Genomic DNA, 18,405 nt, shown 5'->3' with positions numbered 1-18,405 from the left:
GGGGGTCTGCAGCCGGGTGCTCCTGGCCCCCAGCCCAGCCTCTGACCACCCTGCACAACTGCTGGGGCCTGAGCCCTCGCAGCACTTGTGATCTGTGCCGGCACAAAAAGGCTCTCACTAGCTCCCAAGGAAATGGGAAGCAACTGCAAAGCCCTCCCTGGCGCCGTCCTCCCTCCCAACAAGCCAGCAGCCCAGCTGTACCTCCTCCAGCCTCAGCTTGTTTGCACAGCGTGTCCTTTGGCTGCTCACTCATCCTGGGACAAATGTTCGTTATCCAGACAGCCCTGGCGGCTCCCAGCCCACGTCCTGGCCATCTCCCTGGCTCTGGCCCTGTCCCCCAGCCCATCCTTGAGCCTGTGCCCACAAACACAGCAGTGGCAATGGCTTCAGCCTGAGCGCAGAGCAGGGGGTCCCAAAGCTCTGGGTGCCGTGCCTGGGGATGGAAGTGCTGTGCTGTGGTTTGCATTAGGCCAGACGAAATCTGTGGCTTTGGCTCTTGCACCGTTTGTTTTTGTACAGCTTCTAGTTGCTAAATCACACAATTCTTTCAACTAGGTACTTTCCATCATTGAAACGGCCCAAAGAGCTTTAAGAGACACTTCTGCTGCTGTGCTTCTACACCAGCTCAGAAATGGGAGCTCTGAGCCGTGCTAAGGACTCTGTTTTGAACACAGACCAGCCCTGATGGTTCCATCGCCGCCTCAGCAGCCGCACACGCACCGCACACGCAGCTCTGCCCGTCCCGGGGCCGGCACCCACCGGCGGCTGCCGCCACCCCCAAGGGGCTTCATTTCCCCAGGGGTCTTGCACATGCAGCCCCCGATCCCCCGGGGGGCAGCGGCGGGAGCTCCCCGGGAGGAGCCGCTGCCTCGGGAACACACGGCGGCCGCTCCCCCGGCGGGCAGGTCCCGGGCCGGTGCCGGTGCCGGTCCCGACCCCGATGCTGGTCCCGGTGCCGGTGCTGGTCCCGGTGCCGGTGCCGGTCCCGGTGCCGGTCCGGCGGCTGTCGCGGGCGCGGAGCCGGGCGCTCGCCGAGCCGCCCCCGCCAGCCCCCTCCCCCGGCCCGCCCCGCCGCCCTCGCTCTTTCTTCGCCTTTTCTTTCTTTTTTCCCCTGCTTTTTTTTACTCTCTCCCCCGGAGGAGGCGCGGCGGAGGGAGCCCGGCGGGGCCGGGGGCCGGGGCTGCCGCCCGCGGAGCGGTGGCGGGGCGGTGGGGCAGCGCCCGGCCCCGGGAAGGGAGCGCTGGTGCCACGGGCCCTCCCCGGCCCCTCGGCCACTTCCCACTATCATGGTAATTCCTTCTGCTTTCCTCTCCTTTCCGCTCGCCGGTGGCCCCGAGAGCCCCCGCGACCGCCGGCCGTCCCGAGCGCCGGGTGGGCGCTGGGCGCGGGGCCGGGGGCGGGCGGGAGGGTGCGGGGCGGGCGCGTGCGGGGCTGCCGCCCGCGGTGCTTCAGCTTCCCCCGCGGAGCCTGGCGGGGGGACGGCGTGCGGCAAGGGGGTGCCGCTGCGGGAATCGTGGCTGGGCGCGGGGACGGGACCCCCGCCGGATCCGTGCCGGGGCCGGTCGCCTCGGCGGTGGCCGCAGCCGCCGGGCGCCGTTGCCCCGGGCTCCCGGGCGATGCTGCGCCGAGCGCTGGGGCTGCTCGTTAGCGACCACGGCGTGTCCTGCCAAAGCTGCCGACAGCCAGAGAGTTGCAGGAGAGAGAGAGGAATTGTTATTCCGGGCTGGTGCTGGCGCTCAAACCTCCCTCCTTCCTGAGCAGGAGGGAGGAAGGAGATGGATCTGAGTCACTCTGTGGCTTTGGGTACGAGTTGGACAACTTTACAGCACCAAAACACCAAAGCTCATCCGAACTTAGTGGTGTAAACCACTTAAAAAGTTATGGGTATGGGGGAGAAATACCAATCTCTGTTTAACAGCACTTTGGCTTACTGAAAAGGAAATGGCTTTGCAAATGTAAATCTCCTTGTGCTCCCTCAGCCTTTTGTTTCAGGGCAGGGGCTGGGGCTCATCAGGGGCTGGGGCTCATCAGCCGCTCTGTTGGTTCCCCGGCCAGCCCAGCCTCGGCCTCTCCTGCAAACGAGGAGCTGCTGCGCTGGGGCTGCCCCAAAACCCTCCCCCAGTGATAAAATGCTTTGTGATACTCAGCAAAAACATTTTGAGTCCTTCCAGGCCAAACTTCCCCAGCACAGGACACACAGCACAGGCTGCCTGGTGCCTCCATCAGCCCATGGTTCTGTCCCAGCGCTGGCTCCCCGCTGCTGGATGCAGTCCCGGGCGCTTGATTCCACTGACATTGTTTACTGTCTCTCCATCCTCTGGCGCAGCCCTTTGCCATGAGCTGTTGGTGGTGATTTGGAAGGGTTTCCCTCATCCCCCAGCAGCAGGGCTGGCCCCTCCCCAGCACCCCGAGTTTATCCAAGGTGGTTTACCCCAACTCCGGTTGTTTCTCCCCAGGGTGTAGGACTGGCCCGGGCTGGGCTGAGGGTGCTGCAGCCAGGGGAGGCTGCTCTGGTTTGGGAGGGTGGTGTGGGACAGGGTTGCTGGAAGGATCCACCAGCAAGGCTGAGCTGGCGAACAGCTGGGTTTGGGGCTGCCCATCACCCGGTGGTGCAGCCTCCCCGGAGCAGAGCCCCACAGCCCCGGGCTCAGGGGACACGGCTTCTCTTTCTGTTTTCAATCCTGTGTGAGCTCATACAGTAAGTTTAGAAAGCTTTGGTAAGTTTAGGAGTTTACTTCAGTTTCAAGAGAGCTGGTTTTGGAATGTGCCAGGGCTGTGCAAGGGTGACTCTGGGCAGCAGGCTCTGGCGAAGGCAAGCACAGGCAGGACAGGCACAGGCTCATCTCTCGTGGCCCGTTGCAGACATTGGCTCCTCACCCCTGTGCTGGGGCAGGGAAGGAGCCAGGCAGGGCAGTGGTGGTGGTAGGTGCCTGGCTGTGCTCGGCAGTGTCAGGCAGGACAGTGGTGGGTACCTGGCAGTGCCAGGCAGGGCAGTGGTGGGTTCCTGGCGGTGCCAAGCAGGGCAGTGGTGGGTTCCTGGCCATGCTTGGCACCCAGGAGCGAGTGGCTGCAGTGGGCAGAGTGGAGAGCTGGGCTTTACTCTGCAGCAGGGCTTTTCCAGAGCAAGGTCTTCTGTCCTTAAGAGTTGTGTAAAGTACGAACAAGCATGAGAAGACCAGTGGTCCGGTGGCAGAAAGGCTGGCAGGGGAACACACACGTAGATCAGGGCCCTGAGAAAGAGCTTGCTCTCCTCCTGCTCTGCCCAGGTCCTGTGGCTTCTCCTGCCAGGCCCAAGGGCCAGGGATCCCTGTGTGGAGATAAAGTCAAGAAGAATTAACCAAACCGTGACTGCAAAGTGCTTTAGCTAAAGCGCATTAAAGCTAATTAAGATGAATTAACTGAAGCGACTTTGTCTCTGTTTGGGCTCCCAGGCCAAGGATTAGCCATCTGAAATTAATACCTACCTTCAGCTAATCCCACCTGACCCCCCAGGTGCCCGTGCAGGAGCCATGGCTGCCTGAGGATGCCCATCCCTGTGGCAGCTCTCTGCTGTGAAATCTGGGAATGCAGCCCCAGGTGAGGGCTCAGCTCAGGCAGGGGCAGAGCATGAGGCTCCTCAGTACCCTGTGGCTGGCAGAGCTGTCCCACACCATGCTCTGCAGGGCAGGGGGCTGTGACCTGCCAGCGCTTCACAGAAAGCACTCAGAGGACTGATGTTGAGTTCAGCGAGTGCAGTGATGAGTCTGAACCAAAACTATCTATCTTCAGATGTTTGTCCTTCCTCCCATCTGCTGCATTCCCACAGCAGCCAGGCTGAGCCCAGCACATCCCATCCCCACGCTCTGTCTGCCTCTGCTTAACCCCTTGGCTGCTGCGGCTCCTCCTCCGCACAGCCAGTGTCCCAAGCCCCAGCCCGGCCTCATCCCAGGCTGCTTAAACCACAGCCCAGTGCTGGGAACTGGCCCTGGCCGTGCTCATGCCCCAGCTGCACAGCGCTTGCTGTGCTCCTCTGCAGCCGATTCCTCCCCCGTTGCTAGCCCAGGAAGATTTGGAGCCCCTGAGCTGGGCGTGTTGCCAGCGTGGGCATGGCAGGGACCCGGCAGAGGCACGGCACAGCGTGGGATGGTGGGCACAGGCTCTGTGGGGAGGGACAGAGTCTTGACAGTGGGCACAGGCTCTGTGGGAAGGGACAGAGTCCTGATGGTGGGCACAGGCTCTGTGGGGAGGGATGATGTCCCACTGCAGGGTTGCTCTCCTCACCACTGAGCCTTTCTGTCCGCAGGACGCCGGGTCGCTGGATGCAGCGGTGCAGAGTGCTCTCCAGGCTCTCTACCCTCCCTTCGAAGCCACGGCCCCCACGGTCCTGGGCCAGGTGTTCCGGCTGCTGGAGACCAGCTACCGCGGCGATGGGCTCTGCTGCCTGCTCCAGTTCCTCATCCCAGCCAAGCGCCTCTTTGAGCACGTGCGGCAGGCAGCCTGTGTAAGCCCCCGCACCCGCCCAGGGCTGCCCCATGTGACACCCTGCACAGCCCTGCGTGTCCCGCTCCGTGCCCGTGGTGTGCCCAGCTCCCCCCAGCAGCCCCGTGTGACACCCTGCACAGCCCTGCCCTGCGTGTCCCGCTCCATGCCCGTGGTGTGCCCAGCTCCCCCCAGCAGCCCCGTGTGACACCCTGCACAGCCCTGCCCTGCGTGTCCCGCTCCGTGCCCGTGGTGTGCCCAGCTCCCCATGGCAGCCCCGTGTGACACCCTGCACAGCCCTGCCCTGCGTGTCCCGCTCCGTGCCCGTGGTGTGCCCAGCTCCCCATGGCAGCCCCGTGTGACACCCTGCACAGCCCTGCGTGTCCCGCTCCGTGCCCGTGGTGTGCCCAGCTCCCCATGGCAGCCCCGTGTGACACCCTGCACAGCCCTGCCCTGCGTGTCCCGCTCCGTGCCCGTGGTGTGCCCAGCTCCCCATGGCAGCCCCGTGTGACACCCTGCACAGCCCTGCCCTGCGTGTCCCGCTCCGTGCCCGTGGTGTGCCCAGCTCCCCATGGCAGCCCCGTGTGACACCCTGCACAGCCCTGCCCTGCATGTCCCGCTCCGTGCCCGTGGTGTGCCCAGCTCCCCATGGCAGCCCCGTGTGACACCCTGCACAGCCCTGCCCTGCGTGTCCCGCTCCGTGCCCGTGGTGTGCCCAGCTCCCCATGGCAGCCCCGTGTGACACCCTGCACAGCCCTGCCCTGCATGTCCCGCTCCGTGCCCGTGGTGTGCCCATGGCAGCCCCAGCACGGAGCCTGGCACAGGCTGTCCCTGCGATAGGGGTGGGGGGAATCCCGGTTCACCATGTCCTGCCCCTGGAGAGGCTCCAGAGGGGATTTCCCCTCCGTTAGCACGTGGGCAGCACTCAGCACCCTGGGAACGGCTGAGGGCTCGGGGTCAGCCTGCAGGACCCCGCTGTGTCTCTGCCTTGGGACATCCTGCCAGGTCACCAGGCCCTGCAGTTCCCACCGTGGGAGGCGCGGGGCCAGCTGGGAGGTGACGGAGCAGCCTGGGGCTGTCACTCACACGCTGTGTTCTCCCTTCCAGGCTCCTTACTTTAACTGCATCTTTCTCCATGAGGGCTGGCCCTTGTGTCTTCATGAGAAAGTGGTTGTCCACCTCGCGCCGCTCAACCCGCTGCTGCTGCGCCCCGGCGACTTCTACCTGCAGGCGGAGCCCTGTGAGGAGCACTCTGCGCGGATCACGGTGAAGCACCTCTCCTGCGACCTGCACACAGTGGAGGAGACGCCGGTGCCCGAGGCCGCCTACGCGCTGCTCTTCACCAACGAGTGGCTGGAGGAGATCAACAGCGGCAGCGCCGGGGTGCCCCTGCGCTCCTGCCTGGTGGCCACCGAGAACGGCATCGCCGCGCTGCCGTGGAGCAGCATCGCCACGCCGGAGTTCATCGACAAGCCCAGGGCTGGAGCTGACGGTGCGTCCACAGGCACCTGGCACGGCCCCGAGCCCCAGCCCCAGCCCGAGCCCGAGCCCGCAGCCGCCGGTGCAGCCGTGTCCCACGGCACAGCCCCGGTGCCCCGCAGCACCGTCACGGGCACCATCCCGGGCTGCAAGGTCACCTCTCGGAAGTCGAACCAGGGGAGGTACCCCGGGCTGATCAAGGTGGACCAGGCTGGCCCACGGAAGGAGCCAGCCATGCTGGCCGTGCCCAGCCTCTACGAGATCATCAGCCAGAACCTGGAGGGGGAGTACGTGGATCTGCTGGAGCTCTCGCAGGAGCAGCTGGACCTTCTGGCCAGGTCCCTGCCACCTGCCTGCCCAGCGGGGGCTGGGGCCAAGGCGACGCTGCCCTGGGCGAACGGGGGCTCTGGGGCAGACGCCTGGCCCTGTGTGGGGGAGTCGGGCTCGGAGGACAATCCCTGCCCCCCGTGCCAGGGGAGGAAGCTGAGCCAGGACCTGGGGCCACACGGCCCGCGGTGCCACCACCGCGACTCCTACCTGGCCGCACTGCAGAACCCAGTCAGCTTTGGCCCTGGGCTGATGGCAGCTATCCTGGAGGAGCCAGACGGCCCCGGCCCCGAGCCACCCCCCACCACCGGCTGTGAGACCCCCGTGCAGCACGGGACGGGGGCTGGCAGCCCCACGCTCCCTGCCCGCCGCCCCCGCCGAGCGAGTCCCAGGCTGCAGGCAGAGGCGCTGGCACGGCAGGGCAGCCCCCGGCTCCCCACCGGCTCCAGCCACAAGTTCTCCTTCCTGAAGGGCTCACGGCTCGGGGCGGCCCCTGGGGAGGAAAAAGCCACGAGCCAGCACGAAGGGGCCTGGAAGAAGATGTCTGCCATCTACTCACCCAGGATGGGCAGAGCCAAGCCAGCCGGGAAAGGTACCACACAACCAGAGCTGTGGCACCTGCCCGGGCTCTGCGGGGGCTCTGGCACTTCTGTGCCTCGTTGCCTGTCGCCAGCTCTGCTCTCTTCTGTCCCCACGGGCAGGTACGGATGCAGCAGCCACTGCAGAGCAACGGTCCCTGGAGAGCACCGGCTGCCAGAGCAGTCCCTCAGCAGCCGGCTCTGGCAGCCCTGGCCGGGAGCCGCCGGCCTGGCGGGACCTGCACGCCGGGCTGCTGCGCTCAGGCATCGTGTCGCTGCCAGGTACCGCGGGGGCACAGGGACAGGCCTCTGAGGGACAGCACCGCGCTGCTGGAGGGAGGTTTCAGGGCATTGCTGGAGACCAGGAAGCCCCCAAGCAGAACATTTCTACTCATTTGGGCAAAAAACTGCAAAAGCATAAAGCCAAGCAGGCAGCCTGAGCAGCTGCCCCGGCCCCAGCTGCACCGAGCCCTCCCACACCATTCCTCACCAGTGAAGCCCTTCTGCTTTTAGCTGCCAAACACTAAATGTTTGGCTTCTTCCTCTTCCCAAGAGCTGAAAAACAGTGACAAAACCAATCTTTTTGTCAGGAAAAGCATCCCCAGCAGCTCCACTCCTGTGGCATTTCCAGGCTGATGCCCAGAGCCCTTGTGGGCTGGCACAGCCACTGCAGGGGGCTGCACACCACCATGGCCACACAGTATTAACCTGGGCTGAGCCCCCTGAGCCAGGGCAGAGCCCACTCCCACAGCCCCAGCAGTGGTTTGGCTGTAGGGAGCCCTGGCCCCTCGGGGGGGCTGCTGGGGGTCACTCACCCTTTTCTCCGCAGGGAGCTTGGACAGACTGGGCAGGAGCCTCCTCGTGGTGACCACCAGCGGCAGTGCCTGGGGGGCCACGTGGTGCTCAGCCGCTGAGCTGGCGAGGCTCATCCTCTGCCTCTGCTCCCTCCCCAGGTAAGGGCCAGGAGGAACTGACAGAGACCCTCTGGCTGCTTCCCAGCTCGGGGGTCCCAGGCAGCCCCCAGGCCAAGCTGGGATGGTGGTGTGGGCACATCCTGCATGTCCCCACTGTGTCCATAGTCCTGCCTGCAGCCACCCCGTGGGCATGGAGCCATGGGATGGGGCTTCGAGCAGGTCCTGCCCGAGGGGAGGGACCCCCCTGCTGTGCCACATCCACCCAGCACAACCTGCTCCCTGCTTACAGTGCTTCCCCCTGGCAGGCGAGACGCCAAGGACAGCGGGGTGACCGTCGTGGTGGATGCCAGGAAGCAGCCGCCCGCTGCCGCCCTGTTCCCAGCCCTGCGCTCTGCCCAGGTACATGGGGCTGTGTGTGCCCGTGCCACGGACACGCCGGGGGCTCTGCCTGGCAGAGAGTGCTGCTGCCCTCTGAGGTCCCTCAGAGCCTCCCTGTGCCTGCCGTGCAGTGTGATGCCCAGGCTGGCAGCGGCCTCTCTGGCAGCCCACATGGTTTTTGCCTCGCTCGAGGGTTTTACCCATCAGTGTTGTGGTGGGGATCAGCTCTGCCTGTGGCTGCAACGCAATGTGCTGATCCCTCTTGCTGCATCCTCCCCAGGAGCCACCCCAGCTCCCTGTAGCTCCCAAAATCAGTGATAAACCTCCAGTTTCTGGTCACACCTGCAGCATCACAAACCAACCTCCAACAGGGCACAAAGAGCTCGCTTCCCCCAGCCCCTAAACCCAGCTCATGCAGTGCCTGTGTCTCCCCAGCCTCTTGAGCACCAGCCTCAAGGCACCAACAGTTTGGGACTGGAGGCAGTGATGGTTTGGGACTGAAGGGTCCTTCCCAGCCCCCAGGATCTGCCCTCAGCCCCACTGCCACGCACAGCATGCCCTAAACCCCTTCAGCATCCCGATAACTGAGCTCACCTGCAACTGGCTCTGCAGTAGCTGATGGCCCTGGCAGCGTTTCCATGCTGGTGCTGCAGCAGAGTGGTGGGAGCATTCTGCACTGTCCCAAGGGGTGTGGGTACCATGAGGGCTGCAGGTGGGTTCTGTCACGGTGACTCTTCCCTGCTTCCCGCAGAGCGTCTCGCCGGGCTGTGTGCACACTGTGCTGCTGCTGGCCGAGAAGGAGCTGGTCACCCACCGCGAGAAGCTGCCTGGGGTGCAGGTGAGCTCGTCCCTGTCTTCATGTTGTCTCCTGTGGGAAGAGCTGACCCAGACTGAAAGGGACCTTCTGCTTTGGGGGACCCTCCATCCCCTCACCTGGAGACCCCATTTTCCCTGCTCAGGGACCCCAGGCACAGCAGCACCTCGCTGGGCCAGGTCCCCTGGCCCTCGGGCTTGCTGGGCTGTGCAGGCAGCTGAAGGCTGCCCCAGGGCAGCCAAGTGCTTCTCCTTCACCTCCAGTGGCCAGACACAGGGATAATCAATCTAAACTGGAAAGGGTTTAGTGTTCTTTCAGTGCTGCTCAGTTTAATACATTGTGAAGTATTACTGAGCTTGATCACCCAGCTTGGCTGTCGTGGCAGGTTCTTGCAGTGATCTCCCATGCACCCAGACACAGAGCTGCTGGCAGATGCTCTGATCAGGGCTGTGAACGGGCAGGGCAGGGCTGTGCCCCCTGCTTCAGGCCATCCCTGGGCAGGTTTCTGTTTCCTCACGAGCCCCATGTCCCACAGGTGGAGACCCTGGCATCGCTGAAGGCTCTGGGCCGCTACGTCGACAGCTCCCAGCTGCCCCAGGAGCTGGATGGCACCTTCCCCTACTGCCACGGCGAGTGGGTTCAATTCTTCCAGGTGTCTGTTATCACACTGTTAGCCATCACCTCACCTCCTGGCTTTAACTGTCCACCTCCACACTCCCTTCCTCTTCAGCTTTAACCCGGTGCCACACAGTTATTCCCTGCTCTGGCCTAGCACTTCTCCTGCTCCTCCTCCCAGGCAGGCAGCCCTCCCACCCCACTGCCTGCCCAGCCACCACAGCCGCACTGACCCACTGTGCATCTCACCTGCAGAAGCTGCATCCCTTCTCAGCCAGCCTCAGGCGGGCATCAGAGCTGCTGCAGAGCTGCATCCAGGAGCTGCGGAGCACCGATGCGCTGGCAGGGACACAGGTAGGGTGCAGGGCACAGAGCTTTCCAAAGAGCTCATCTGCAGCACAGCACACAGACATTTCACTGCACCTCTCCAAACCTCAGTGCAGCCACTCCTAGACCAGCTCTCCTGGCTGTGGGGTGGGCCGTGGGTCCCTTTGCTCGTCCCTCAGGGTGCAGCTCTAGGTGCTGGTCCTGCACCAGCCTGGGAGCTGCCAGGTGAGCAGTGTCTGCCCCTCTCTCTGCAGGATGCGGCCGCCTGCATCGCGAGGCACCGGGAGCTGATGCGGAGGGTGCTGAGCGACCCGCAGCTGGTGCAGGCGCAGCGGGAGGCAGGGGCCGTGCTGGCCCGGCTGCGCAGGGAGGCTGCACGGCTCCGCGCCTCGGCACACGTCAGGTAGGAGGATGTGGCTGTGCCGGGGACTCCCGGCCTCCTGCCCTGGCCGACAGAGCCACCTCCCCGGGAACAGCCTGGTCCCCACAGCACGAGCTGACAGCCCTTTGCAGGATTTCCCCTCTCCTGGGCAGGGGAAGGTTCCCCAGGTGCCTGGGAGTCTCCTGCCCCAGGGCCAGGCTCCAGGGCTGCTCAGCACAGCTGGCAGCGAGCCCAGGGCTGGGCTGAGGCAAAGCCACTAGATGGGGCCAAGCCCCGGCGGTGCTGCGCTGCTCCGGCCACGCTGCAATGGTCCAACGCCGCCACGCTCGGCCACAGCCCACACACACAGGCAGCTCTGGAGCCCCTGGGCTGGGCTGCACTGGCTGCCAACCATCCTGGGGTCCCTGCCATCCCCTTGCTCCGTGGGCACATGCAGGGCCCGGAGCCCACTGGGAGCGTCCTCATGTCCTGGGTGGGCTCTGAGGGTTCATGAGGTCTCTTGGGTGTCTCCTGTCTGGGCCAGCCAGCACTCGTTGGGTCATTGCCCATCTGCTCCCTTGGCTCCTGGCTGCCCGCATGACCACATGCCAGCACCCACTTCCAGGGAGCTGCCTCATCCCGAGGCTCCTGCCTGCCAGAGCCGGCAGCTCCCCCAGCAGCACTGGTGCTGACGGGCCCCCTGCTCCCTGACTGCCAGGGCCAGCATGGAGGAGGCTGAGGGGCTCTACAGCCAGCTGGAGGAAGAGCTTCACGACCTGGTGTCCCAGTCCAACAGCTGCCTGGAGCACCTGGAGTTCCTCCAAAAGATCCGGGAGCTCGAGGCCGAGTTCAGCAAGGTGAGTGTGGGGTCCCTGTGTGCTGCTCGGGGTGCAGCACGCTGAGGTTGCCCTCGGTGGTGTTCCCACAGCTGAGCGTTTTGGGCACGTTTCCTCAGTTTTTGAAGATGAAGGAAGCCCAAAGAATAACAGGATTCCTGGTGCTTTGATTTCAGTTATGGGACAACTGTGCGTGACTGCGCCTGGGGTGGGATGGGGTGGGGTGGGATGGGATGGGGTGGGATGGGATGGGGTGGGATGAGACACCCTGGGCAGGGAAGGGCAGGGAAGGGAAGGAAAGGGAGGTGCTGTGGAAGTGCTGGTGCCACTTCTGGTGCTGCCTGACCCTATGCCCTGCTCTCTCTTGCAGCTGGGGGTCTGGCTGGACGGGGAGGCAGCAGCACGGCTGCAGGAGTTGGGTGCAGAGGAGCAGAGCCCCAGCAGCTTCCAGAGCTCTGCTGAGCAGTTTGATGAGTTCCTGGTCCAGGCAACAGTATGTTGGGAGGGGACTGTTTGTGAGGCATCCCTGGGGTGCTGCTGCCAGGGGGCTCCAGCTCCTGCCTGGTGCTCAGCAGAAACCAAACATGTTCTAACATCGTTACAAAGTCTGATACAATCAGCTCAAATCCCCCAGGTTTGGAGTGAGGCTTCTGGGTAAAGCTGTGTCCCCAGGCTGGCTGGGTGATGCTCCAGTTTTCAAGCCCAGATGTGCCAGGGCCTTTGGGCCTTCCTGCTCTGGTGAGGGGGACAGTTCCACAGCTCCTTGATGCACTTCAGGCTGGGGCTGCCGTTATCCCTCCCGTGCTCCATCCTTCCAGCTCCATTCCTTCCACAGGCTGCAGAGCCTGGATGTCCATCAGACAACAAATAACGTGGTGACAAGGTTTTGTTCCTCCCATGGCTCTAGATATGGAGGCCCCTTAGTTCTGTGCACCACAGAGAGGATGAAGCAAGGTGACACCAACTAGGGCAGGACGGTGCATAATGAGCTGAGCCAAGGCAGAGAGTTGGGGATTCCCCATTCTTGTCACTTGCTCAGAACCGTTTCCCATGTAGCTTGGATGAGGATGCTGAGCACTGCCCTGCACAGCCTGACCCCCACACGTGTCCCCAAGCCTGGAGCTGTTCCCTTCTGCCGTCCCTGCAGGCTCAGTACCGGCACGGCCTGGCGCTGTGTCAGCAGGCGGCCCAGGTCCGAGACGCGGCTTTCCCCGAGGCTGATCCCTTCCAGGCGGCCGCAGCCCTGTTCCAGACGAAGCTGATGAGCTTCTCCAGGCAGGTGGAGCGGCGGCAGACGGAGCGGGAGCTGCTGCAGGAGCTCGGCCGCTTCTCCAGCAAGGTGAGTGCTGCGGTCTCCTCCTGCAGCGCCCGCTGCTGCCCGCGCAGCCCTCACAGCACCTGCCCTCGCCTCTCTCCCAGATCGCGGGGCTGAAGCTGGACTGCAGGCAGCGCTCGGGCCGGGGCAGGCACGGGGAGGGACAGGCGCTGCAGTGCCTGCAGAGCTCCTTCCAGAAGCTGTCGGTGGAGTTGGCCCTGGAGAAGCTGCAGGAGCTGAAGGGTCAGGTGCGCAGGATGCAGAGCAGCCGAGGGCTGGCAGCCTGGGCGGAGGCGCGGCACAGGTACCAGGACACGCGCCAGATCCTGGAGGAGATGCTGGCAGAGCTGCAGGAGGCCTGGGGAGCGCGAGCCGACGGGCAGGGAGATGCCTTCAGCCCCCCTGGCTCGGGGTCCACAGCCCCTGGCAAGGAAGCCTCAGTCTGCAGAGCAGCCGCCAGCCCCGAGCCAGCCAAGCCGGGTGGCCGGGGGGCAGTGGAGCAGCCGGAGCCCAGTGCCGGGGGGCCAGGACAGCCGAGCTCCCCGCAGCCCCGCTGCTCTCAGGGGCCGGAGGGTGAACCTGCCTGGCACTGCCACGTCTCTGCCGACACCTCCCACCCACAAGCCGAGCCTGGAGCCTGCCCCAGAGCTGCAGGACAGCTCGCCCAGGAGCGCCAGCAGCCCCCTCAGAGGCAGCCCCTCACCCTGCCTCCCTGGGCACGTGTCCCAGGGGCTGACCCGCTGTGTCACGGGACTGTCTCAGCCCCCGGCATGCAGGGGCTGTCTGCAGACAAGTGGGCAGAAGCCACCCAGTACTTCCAGGTTTCCAGCCAGAGCAGTTTCTCCTCTGAAGACTCAGACTCACAGAACTGCGCGGAAGAAGCCCCAGCAGCGAGCCTGCCTTTGCCCCGGGACCTCCAGAGTCCCAGACCACCTTGCTCCTCTGAAAAGCATCCCCAGATTGTTTACCTGGAGAACCACCACACCGAGAGTCCAGCTAAAGCAAATGCCCAGTAAAACCAGACCCTTCCCATTGGGGCTGTTTCTGTCCAGTTGTGGAAGTCCCAGTCACTCAGAGGTGGGACAGTGGCACCCACTGCCCAACCTGCCACCCCAGAATCCTTCAGCTCTCCACACTTAGCACTCTCCCCGCTGTGTAAAGGCAGCAACCCCCTCACCAGCCTCACCAGGTTCATTAATAATCTACTAGGTGTGTAGCAATCCTCACCTGAAGTGCCTTTACCCCTCAAGAGCCGGGTTTGCTGGGGACAGCGCTGAGGGTTCCCTGCAGCCACGCTCAGGGTGTCTCATGGGAGCACAACCCCGTGCTGAGGCGTTTCTGGCGGCGGGTCCTGCCCTGGCCCCGCTCTGCCGGGCACTCGCACCGTCCCTGTGCCGCTGCTGCAGCTCCAGCCAAGCAACGACGTCCGTGTGCGCTCGTTAACGTGGGACTAACGTGATTCATGTTAATAAACCTGAAGCGAAGTGCCTGGCACGGTCCTCGTGGAGCAGAAACAAAAGTCATGTCATGCCCAGAGCCTGGGGCCAGCTCCTCGCCCAGGCTCCCCTCCAGCTGCCCCAGCCCCGTGCCAAGGGGCAGCCGGTGCTGCCACACCAGGCTCCCGCGTCCCCTGCGCGGGCTGCAGCACAGCCCGGCTCTCCTGCCCCCTGGCAGTCCTGCTCAAACTGCTGTTGGCTTGCCCCTGTTCCCCTCCCCCTTTTGTTTTGGGGTTAAAAGAAATGTCTCCAGTTCTCACTCCTATCTCATCCCCTCCCCTCCCTGGCACATCCCTGCCCAGTCTCCCCCCTGGCTGGGAACGTGCTGTCCCAAAGCCTTGGGGATCTGGGCATGACCTCACTGATGGACACCCAATGCCATCCCCAGGGGCACATCCCACCGAGCCACACCGGCTGTCCTGGCAGGGGGCAGGGACTGTGCCGCCCACCACCTGGGCAGCTCAGCATGAGCTCATGAAGAGAGCACAGGAAAAGCAACATCTCACACAGAGGCTGTTCCAGAAAAACACTCTCCTCGTCCCTACCACAGCACAGTTGTGGCTCAGGGCCCTGTGCAGGGCTGTGCCTGGGCAAAGGGCATGTGCCCATCCCTGTGCCTGGGAGCATCACTCATACCCCCCTCAGCTTTGTTTTTGCCAAGTCCCCAGCCAAGCCCCGCTGAGCTCCTCTCTGGAGGCTGCAGTCCCACTGCCCCTGCCGTGCCACTCTCCTCCTGCTCAGCTCATTAGCGGCAGCATTAACGAAGAGAAGACCCATCCCAGCTGGTCTTAGGAGGTAGCACAGAAATCTGGAGGAGCAGAGGGATGCAGCTCCTCCTGCCCCATGTCCCCGTGAGCACATCACTCCCCAGCCCCGCACGCGTGGCCATGCTCACCTGGACAGTGCCCAGCCCATCACAGCGGCCAACAGTCTCTTCCAGCTCCAGAAGCACTTAAAGCCAAGCCTGAGAGTTCCCTCCCTCCATTTTCTGCTCTGCTGGCAGCAAGAACAAGAGCGAGGAAGAGAAATGAGAATACCAGTAGTGAAAGAACATGGCGTGGAAACGGGTGGGTGATGCCATCGTCAGCTCTGAACCCCTCACTGCAGGCTGCCAGGCTGTGTCGCTGCATGAGCATCTCCCACTCCCAGCCGAGGCGGATACTCATCGCCCTGCAGTGCTCCCAGGGCCACAGCACTGTCAGGCTGTGACAAGACAAAAAATGCTCATCAGTAGCTTTGTCATTCTGGGGACTGATTATTCTGATTAATCCTGAGTGCCCTCCAGCTGTGGTGTAGACAGACAGAGCTGTGGGAACACGGGCTGGCGGCTGGGTGGGATCTCCTTTGCTCCATCATATCATTCAGGAGATGAAACCTCTCTGACAGCCACGAGTAAAACTCCCTATTGATTCCAAAGTGCTTGCTAACAGGGCTCACACCTCGGTGCCTCAGAGGCTGGGCTGCATTTGGCTGTTCCCCTGCACCGTCCCCAGCAGTGACACAGGGTCAGAGGCTGAATCGACTCCAACCTGTGAGGGACCAAGCCCTGGGCTTCACAGCCCTATGTGAAGTTGCTTCTCTATTTAACTGGGGCAAGTAAGGTCCGTTTCAGCTTCCACATCGAAATGAAAGCAGTGCTCAGCGGGTTTCTTTTACTTCTGTTTACATAGCCAATTTCCTGGAAGCCCTTTGGAAAGGCTCTCAAACTGGGCTGCTGCTTGATCATCATCACACCTGGAGCTAAGCCAGATTGTGTCTCAGCATCCCCTCACCTCACCTGGAAGGGTTTTGGCCTCAGGATCCCGCTGTGCAGAGGAGACCCCCTCACCCCTCCCCTCGGGCTGCCGGGCTCTAGGGGCTCCTGCCCTGCCCCAGGACGGGCTGGGAGGGGATGGGCTGCCCCAAGGCCTTGTGAGGAGCCTGAGGGAAATCCAGGAAGACCTGGACGTGGGGGTTAAGAAATAAACTCTGGGGGGAGCCAAGACAGAGAGCAAGGGGCACCAGTCCCTGGCCAGGGGTCATACCCAGCCCCTCTTTTGCTGCACCTCAGCAGGGGGCTGATGGTGGTGAGCAGGGCTGGGGCAAACCCTGTGAGGCAGGGCAGTTGCTAAAGGGCCACTCTTAAGCAGCAGCAATAGGGATGTCTGCAGCATGAACATCCTCAGTCCCCTCTCCTCTGCCCTGCTGGGAAGAGCCCTTTTCCCCCTCTCACACTGCCTGACAGGGCCAGGAAAAAGCTGGGACGTTTGAAACTGTAGCTTGTAGGTTAGGGAGAGCAGCACTTGCCATGGAGAAACAGAATCATCTTTCAAAGCAGATGGGATTCAGATTGTTCTGAACAAAGCAAACAATGGCTTTCCTGTTGTTGGCTTTTTTCCAAAAGAAAAGGAAGAAAAATAAAAGGATATTTTGCAAATCCTGAGATGAACTGATAACAGAACTCAGGCCCCTGGCTGGAGGGCAAAGTGTTTCCTCAGAGGAGCCTTGTGCTCACCATCACTATCCTCAGCCCCCACTGCTGGGTGGGCACTGCTGGGTGCCACCTACCAAAAACTGGCTTTGCAGCATTCTGCAACAATTTTCTTATCGCTACAATTTATTACCCCAAGTCTGACCAATTAAGCTATAACCTTTCTGGAAAGGCAAGTGCAGGAGTTCATCAATGTCTATTTCCCACTCATGAAACAACAAAATCATTTGTCACAGGCTGAGGGGGTGTCCAGCAGTGCCAGGGGCTGAGGGGTGTCCAGCAGTGCCAGGGGTGTTTGGCAGTGCCAGGGGTGTCTGACAGTGTGGGGCTGAGGGGTGTTCAGCAGTGCCAGGGGTGTTTGGCAGTGCCAGGGGTGTTTGGCAGTGCCAGGGGTGTCTGTCAGTGTGGGGCTGCAGGGTGTCCAGCAGTGCCAGGGGGCTGTGGCCAGCGCAGCCTGCTGAGGGCAACCCCACCAGCCCCAGGGAAATACTTTCTTCCAAAGGAAAAGGTAATAAATGTGAAGATGCAGAAGGTGGCAAAACCAAGTGGGATGATGGGTAAGGGCACTGGCCATGGGGGAAGCTGTGGCACAGAGCAGGGAGCTCTGACCGAGCGACTGCAACCTTCCTCCTCACTGCACAGTTCTCATGAAGCCCTGCCCTGCAGCTCGTGGGGACATGAGGGACGACACTTCAGTTACCAGTTATAGTGAGACAGACACAAGAGGAAGGAAGAAGCAGGCAGGGAAAGAGGCACCTGGGCTACAGAGCTCACCCCAGCAGAGGAGGAAGGCGTGGACATGGTGGGAAGGCAAAGGCGCAGCACACGACCCCCCAGACGGGACTCCCAGCAGCGCTGGTGCCAGCGGGGCTGCCACAGCCCATTCCCAGCCCTGGCACTAGGGCTTGGCAGCAAACAGCTGCCTGTCTTTGGAGGGGGCTTGGCCCATACTGCAGCAGAAACACGGTCGTGCCTGGATTCATCCTGAGGGCAACCGAGGCAGCGGCTCTGGTTCCAGCAGGTAAACACCGAGGGGGCCTCAGTGCAAGAAGAAACCAACGGCAACACAAAGCCAGATAGCTCCCTCCTTGGCTCAGCCAGAGGCTCAGGAGTGGCTGCAAGAGGGGATGGCCCAAAGCAGCTCCTGCTCTGACAGACTAAACTAGGGTCTTGCCCGCTGTCAGGCCGGGTGGGTGCTGCTCCTGCTGAGCTGCAGGGCGGCCACACGACGTGGAAACACAGAGGAATGGTCAATACCAGAGGCAAGAAAGGTAATGCTGATGGGGTGACTGCAACTTCAGTCTGGTCTGACCCCAGAATCCCAGCTGTGCCCCATCCCAAGGATGGCTGGAAAACATGTGCAGACGCTCAGTCAGGGGCCCAGCAGACACTCACCCCCAGGCAACCCCCTGCATGAGGGGAAGCACATCACTCACAAGGGGAAGCACATCACTCACAGGGGGAACCACACAGCTTCAGGCACCTAAACACAGACACTACACCCCAAACCAGGGCAGGGAGAGGAGACCCCTCTCGCATCCCTCCCCACAAGCCCAGCAGAGCCTGTCTGCTGTGAGGATTCCTCAGAGAGGTGTCTGGGAGCAGTGGGCACCCTGGGGCAGGAGGGCTGGAGGTTTTCCAGCAAACTGCTGGGAAATGACACTGAGAGAATGGAATTGAGCTCTGCACCAGGTTCAACCAGTTCAGGTTGCTAAACGCCGTGCTCATGGCTGCCCTGGCAGTGGATCCTTGTCTGAGCCCTGCAGCCCACAGCCCACTCTCTTGTGCCACGGGCCCCTGCTGGTGGCCACCATGGGGCCACTGGCTCTGAAAGGCTTCAGTGGCTGGGGAGTCCATCTGCCCTGCACAGGCTGCTGTCCCATCACCCCAGGGCAGTGGGACGAGGCAGCTCCAGCCCCAGGGAACCCTCCAGGGAAGGTCCCTTCTGAGGGTCAGGAAGACCCTTCCCCAGCCAGACCAAATTATCTAGACACAGGAGAGTGGTTTGGTTTGTGTTTCTCCAGTGGTTTGTGTTTC

General features: G+C 62.8%; 1 protein-coding gene across 4 annotated transcripts; it reads left to right on the top strand.

The window, feature by feature from the left end:
* The first annotated feature begins 1,141 nt into the window (after nucleotides 1-1,141).
* On the top strand, nucleotides 1,142-14,089 carry KIAA1755 (KIAA1755 ortholog). 4 transcript variants are annotated; one of them, XM_062008841.1, is made up of 14 exons: nucleotides 1,142-1,289; nucleotides 4,283-4,480; nucleotides 5,566-6,856; nucleotides 6,966-7,124; nucleotides 7,672-7,795; nucleotides 8,062-8,155; nucleotides 8,886-8,972; nucleotides 9,484-9,600; nucleotides 9,819-9,917; nucleotides 10,145-10,293; nucleotides 10,970-11,108; nucleotides 11,458-11,580; nucleotides 12,235-12,426; nucleotides 12,507-14,089. In XM_062008841.1, the coding sequence occupies exons 1-14, from the start codon at nucleotides 1,287-1,289 to the stop codon at nucleotides 13,416-13,418; spliced, it is 3,687 nt and encodes a 1,228-aa protein (XP_061864825.1). In that variant the 5' UTR covers nucleotides 1,142-1,286; the 3' UTR covers nucleotides 13,419-14,089. The 4 variants fall into 4 exon arrangements, with proteins under 4 accessions (XP_061864825.1, XP_061864823.1, XP_061864824.1 ...); XM_062008839.1 differs by lacking the exon at nucleotides 1,142-1,289 and adding an exon at nucleotides 3,487-3,576; XM_062008840.1 differs by lacking the exon at nucleotides 1,142-1,289 and adding an exon at nucleotides 3,487-3,576 and having other exon boundaries at nucleotides 8,046-8,155; nucleotides 9,484-9,581.
* Nucleotides 14,090-18,405: the final 4,316 nt, after the last annotated feature.

This window comes from Colius striatus, chromosome 16 (genome assembly GCF_028858725.1).
Source record: "Colius striatus isolate bColStr4 chromosome 16, bColStr4.1.hap1, whole genome shotgun sequence".
Lineage (NCBI taxonomy): Eukaryota > Metazoa > Chordata > Aves > Coliiformes > Coliidae > Colius > Colius striatus.
The sequence above is the reverse complement of the archived record's forward strand: the minus strand, read 5'-3'. Positions and strand labels throughout refer to the sequence as shown.

What these genes read in the sequence shown, in the direction of transcription:
- KIAA1755 (XM_062008839.1), top strand. An exon ending in ATGCGCTGGCAGGGACACAG is followed by an intron (nt 9,918 to 10,144) that starts GTAGGGTGCAGG and finishes CTCTCTCTGCAG; the next exon opens with GATGCGGCCGCCTGCATCGC. An exon ending in TCGAGGCCGAGTTCAGCAAG is followed by an intron (nt 11,109 to 11,457) that starts GTGAGTGTGGGG and finishes TCTCTCTTGCAG; the next exon opens with CTGGGGGTCTGGCTGGACGG.